The 6,000-nt window shown below is 37.6% G+C and overlaps 1 protein-coding gene across 1 annotated transcript; it reads right to left on the reverse strand.

Annotated features, from left to right (window-relative positions):
* Positions 1-243: 243 nt before the first annotated feature.
* Positions 244-5,362, reverse strand: LOC122296097 (protein phosphatase 2C 53-like). Its single transcript, XM_043105521.1, has 4 exons — positions 3,490-5,362; positions 3,043-3,360; positions 2,827-2,932; positions 244-919 (listed from the first exon to the last, which is right to left on the reverse strand). Exons 1-4 carry the CDS (start codon positions 4,378-4,380, stop codon positions 585-587), a joined length of 1,650 nt encoding a protein of 549 aa, XP_042961455.1. The 5' UTR covers positions 4,381-5,362; the 3' UTR covers positions 244-584.
* Between the last annotated feature and the right edge of the window lie 638 nt (positions 5,363-6,000).

Raw genomic sequence — 6,000 nt, forward strand, 5'->3', positions numbered from 1 at the left:
CTCTCATCATCTTGAGAACTGCGTAATCAAATGAGTGTACCCTCTCCCACGCACCATAACCATCACTACCTTTCAAGATAAGCAGAAAGTTCCACCAAAAGCGAGTAAAAATATGAGGCTTTTCCAAATAACCTAATTTTTGTTACCACACGTTTAGAAATATGTTTTATTGTCCTAAAGCATAAAAGAATGAAATCATGATTCGAATTCAGGTCTAATGCTATGATCATTTGGAAGGAGATATATTTAATCATAATAATATTATAACAAATTAATAAGAAGTAAATACCTCGCAGAGCCTTTTTAACTCGGAGGCATAATGAATACAATTTCTCCATGATGGTAAAAACATGAAACTGTCACCGTCTAATACAAGCTGCTAAACTTTACATAGCCAGAATTCAGCACAGTGCACTTTGAAACAGTGAAGAGAGTTCTTGAACCTAGGTTGTTCAATGGTAGATACAGAATGCTATCTCAATAAAAATATAGCCCAGGTGAAAAACAAATGAGCAAAACTATACTAGATGATTTTCCAAATTGTACAATCATGGAGCAAAGCTATTAGGAGGATGAAGGTACCCTCATGTTTTGCTTTTGAACTTCCTTTGAGCTTTCAAATCTACCACAATCACAGTGATGTTGTCTTTGCTTCCTTTTTGAGTAGCTCGGTTCGAGAGAAATTCTGCCGCCGCTTGAGCTGCGGGATCTATCCCCTCACCCCTTATAGTCGGAAGTGTAGTCCCATTCTTTTTGTGCCACAGAAGTATTCTTTTCCGAGCCAAGTCGCACACCTCTTCATTTGTCATGACATCCCATAGCCCATCACTAGCTAAAATAAGGCATTCATCATCTTTTGCCCGTGGAAGAAACATTACCTCTGGTTCTGGAATTATCCATGGTTTCAAATATCTGTCACCTGAAACCAACAAGCAAGGTGGGAGCAAACTGTGTGTATTAGTAATTCGATACATATGTCTGCAATAAGTAACTCCACATAATGTGACAAATTGATGTACGAACCAAAACATTATAATTTTCTGATTGACATGGACATAGAACAGACCAACTGTAGAGTACAAATGATGGAAGTTGATGACTCCATGGATGAGAAACTGTAGTTTTGTCTGGCTAGATTTAACTGTACAGAACATTGGTTCTCAATCTACATTTGAGATATGAATTCCACATCCATCTGAATGGAACATGTCCAACACTACAATAATTTCGTGATGGGACATGAACATACAAAATATTTCCAGCATTGCCAAGTTCTCTTGACCGTATGAAAGTTTTTTTTTTTTCAATGAAAACTGCCAAAGGAGAGAAATGAAGCATCATCTCAATTGCCACTGCCAGTCATCTTCAGATTGTAACCTTTACAAGAATATGACTAGATGCATTGTTCTGAAAATCATTTTTAGAATTTTCATAAGTTGCAGTTACATGAGGGATTTTGCGGCTTGCTTTTACTTGAAGTTGTAAACTGGAAAATTCATTGTTGATTTCCTCTTTTTTGGCCAACAATATTCAGTAAAAATTCAGTGGCATTTTGAGCTCAGCATTTTTAAGCATCCAAATCTCGATTTTCAAATTCCACAGTGGAAGGCATCATTTTACAAATTAGATCAACACAACTATTCTCATAACACTACCACTAGTTATTGCCACCACCATAGTCATTGCTGCAGCCACTACCACCGGCATAACCAACATCATACCACTACTACCATCACTCGATCATTGCCCCATCACCTTCACCATCATCATTATAACTGCTTTAATACTCTAATTACTATTTTCCAAATATATTAATCTAAACAAAGAAACTTTCATTTGATGGAACTGACATTCTCAACAACTCAAATCCTGTCATTCTGAATATTTAAGAATATTGCAAGTTCTTCATCCAAATAAAACCTAGAAGAATAGTGTTTTTCCAGGATGTTCTATTTTGCCCACCCAAAGCTGAGCAGATTTAGAACACTGTCCTTTCATATGAAAAATACAATCCACAAAAGAGTTCATCATGATAAAACAGATATTTCCCACACTTTCTACTCTTTGACAGGGCATGTGATAGCAGGCACTTTCAGAAGCAGAAGAATCAGAAACTATAAATGACAATTCAAAAGTTGCTTCATATCAGAAAGTCATAATTTGAGTGAACCAGTTCATAAGCTGCTTAAAACCCTCAGGACTTCCAGTCCGTATCCTAATTAGTGGGTCATCCTGAAGCTTGAACCTTGAGGAGAGTCCCGAGAAACTTCTGTGAAGCTAAATTAGCTCTTTAACCACAACAAATAAAAATACCTTAAATTAGCTCACCCCTTACATTACCTAAATTAGCTCTTTCACGACAAAATATAAATTAGGAAACTCCTTTCTGATCTTTATTTATATAAAAAGATTCAGAAAGAATTGTTCAACACACACCTATACTTAATTTTACTGCCCTGAACAAATTAAGCAATATCAGGGTAAAAGCTTGACTCAAAACAAACTCCAATCAATTTGTAAACTGAATTTCAGGTCAGCATCCAAATTTCCAAGTGCAGAAGGAATTGGTATTCCTGATATGACCACATAAACTACTTCAATTTAAGTGGTGATAAACATCGTGACAGGAAAGAGCATCTAGGATATGAAAATTAGTGGCATGGAGTCTTTTCCCCAAAGAGAAGGTAGTCAGGGTATCCTTGATTTTTTTAAAGGTTATGGCAACCAGATCATGGCAATTTGTTGAAAAAAGAAACCCCCTTCGAGGGGCAACTCAAAGTCCAAGCATGCTATTGTGATAGGAAACGATCATGGTGAAGTACACACCGATAGACCTTGACATTGCCAGAACTCCAAAAACACGATGCCCATTCCACTGTATGACTTTGCCTCCCGCTGCCTCAATTCTCGCATATTCATCTTCTCGATCTGGCTGAGATTGTATCAACAACAAAATGTTTTAAATGGATATCAGTTTCCTATAATAAATTGTTACTAAAAAAGAAATAAAATTACGCATAACTTCTGTTAGGGATCTCTTACTTTATGATCAACTGACAATGCCATAGGTTTTTTCCCACGACACAGAACTGCTCGAGAATCTCCACAATTTGCTACCATGATATGTGAGGAACAAATAACCGCGACCACTGCAGTAGAACCAACAGTTTCTGGAGCGAGAGGCTCAAGACTCTCTTTCCCTCCAACTTCGTCATCAACCTTGAGAAAACAATTGGTGAATGCTTTCTTCCACTGCTGTTGGCAATTGCCCTTGATCGTTCCATCTCCTAAGCCTTCCTTCACACATTCTAGCTCCTCAGCCAAGGCCACATGCATACGATCACGACAATAATTTGCAACCTGAAAAAAATAAATACCTCACACGAATAAACTACTTACATAAATAAGATATATGCATGATTTGAGAGTAAGGAAAAAACATCAGAAGAGAAACCACAAGTTAAGGAGGAGAATTAAAATAAATGATACCTGAGAGCCTCCATGGCCATCATAGACTCCAAAGAAATGCAGAGTCTGGGGAGGTAAACAGTTAGTCAAACCATCGACTACCCTGTCACCAATTAGCATTTGAATAGGAATCCTCAGAAAACGAGGAACAGCAGCAACTGCATCTTCCATCTCGGGTCTTCTTCCGCATACAGACATAATTCCCCAAAGAGGCACATGATCCACCTCAAAAACGCTGCGGCCCGAGGCTCCACTCAGCGCTCTTTCCAGAGACAGTGGAAGAATAACTGCAGATGGCTTTGGATCCGAGACATCACCATTCACTTCCTCAAGACTCACAGCCACAGCAACAGAATCACTCACGATCTCAATCCCATCATTTGGTCCCTCTGAATCGGTGGCCTTAACAACAACATTATTAACACAGCATAAGCTCTTCTCTCTGTCTATGGAACTCAGTGTTACCATATCGGTAGCAGCCTCAATAACCATGATGTCCTCTCCACACAAACTGCTGCACTCACTCCCTACAGAAAGAGAACAAGAGCTATCAAGAATCCTATCACCCTCCAATGATAAGGAATCGTCTTCCTCACTTTCCCGGGCCATCACATCGTCAACAGCAACCCATGAACTTTCTTTTTGAGATACCATATCCAACAAAGAATCCTCTTTCGGCACCACGGCCGGGGCAACACTAACTTCATTCGCCAAATCACCACAATTACAATCTTCATCACCACCAGTACTCGTCTCAGGGGAAGTCTTAGTTATAGAGTCGGATAACAGAACCCCAGAATCCGCCATTAGCTTAAGTCTAGTGACATCCAAATGGGTAGCAATGGTTGGGTTATCACAGACCGAGTTACCTCCTCTAAATGGCACCGCGACCGCCGGAGACATCTCCTCCATCAATATCCCTATCTAGGCAGTATGAAAAGTTACTCAAAATCAAACCGCCTGTGAATGCTGGGTTTCAACGGACCATTTCTCATGCCTAAGAAAAGGAATTTGACCAATAGAGGTAGCAAAATTCAGCTGTATCTTTCAGCTTTAGGGGGAAAAATAAGTAGTCAGATCCGGTCAACAACAACAGATCCCAGCTTCCATATATGGAAGTACCACCCTAAAAGTTGAAAGCATAGACCTGCTCAAGCCTTATCAACTTCTTCTTCTCTGGAATCTTCTTTATCTAACTCCATCAACTACAATGACAGAGAAACAGCCAGAAAAGAACTGAAGTACACACACGCAACCCAAAAAGAAAAGGAGAAATCTTTTTTTTTTAAAAAAAGAAGTGACAGTAGAATTAAATTAAACTTGAAACCATCCCATTATGCCTAACACAAGAAAGAAAGAGAAAAGTGGATCATGAGAAAGAAGCAATGAAAGGCAGTGTCCCAAGAATCACAGGAAAACCCTAAAAAGATATCACACTTTTCTCACAAATTACTTGGGTTCCCTGGATATGAGGCAACTCATCTCAGCCTCTCATGCTTTAACCAGTTCCCTCTCCCTCTCGGCTCTCTCTCTCTCTTTCTCTCTTCCAAACAGTTATGACAATTAAAAAAAAAAAGTTAAAAAACAGTACCGTCTTCTCTATTCCTCTCTATTGTTTTCTTACTCATTTCTCTCTTCCAGAGACTTTCTGAAAGTCCAGTACGGAATCGAAAGAAAAACCAAGAAAAGAAAAAATACAAAAATGGGTTAGTTGCTCACCATTGAAAATAACAACAATTCAAAATTCTCATCACTAAAAAGACTTCATTTTCTTTATATTCATTTTCAGTGTTGAAATTTGGAAGAGCATGAAAGGGAGTGGTGAAGAAAGAGAATAAAATAATTTTTGAAAAATATAATAATCAGAAAGCTAAAGAAAAAAAAAAAAAAAAAACGCAAGAGAGGTGCGACGGTGCGTAAGATAGCGATGGATGAACAGATGTCAAATCTAAAAGAGCATATTAAAGCATTTCCACCCATGGGCATGCCTTTTTTCCTGCCCTTTCCATTCTCCCAGCCCAAACTCCCATCATCCAAAAGCGACTTTTACTACGTACTATCAGAGTGTAAAAGTGTGCAGCCACTTGTTTGTTAGTTAGATACGTACATAACAGTATAACGGTATAGTTCTGACCAAAGGGATACGCTGTGTTTGAACGTTTAGCTTAGTTGAATTTTTTTTATAAATAGTAATAAGTTGAATTAGTAGAATGTGTTATGTGCGACTCGTTTAATATGAATTTAGAGGTGTTTAAATGTTAAGATAAGTTTAAAAATATTTATAGAAAATTGAAAAAAATTATGAATTTTGTGTATAAAGAAATATTAAGTTGAAAAATATAATGAGTCTCGTATCTAAAGAAATTTTGAGTTAAAATAAATTTAATAATTTAATAATTAAATGCTTAAATATTAGACTCAATTTAAAATTATATTGAACTGACCTGAATTTAGTTAAGTTTAATAACCAAACGAGCACCTATTAAGTATCCTAAAGATATTGGAGGCATACAGAAACGTTAAATAGATATC

This window comes from Carya illinoinensis, chromosome 15 (genome assembly GCF_018687715.1).
Source record: "Carya illinoinensis cultivar Pawnee chromosome 15, C.illinoinensisPawnee_v1, whole genome shotgun sequence".
NCBI classification, from domain to species: domain Eukaryota; kingdom Viridiplantae; phylum Streptophyta; class Magnoliopsida; order Fagales; family Juglandaceae; genus Carya; species Carya illinoinensis.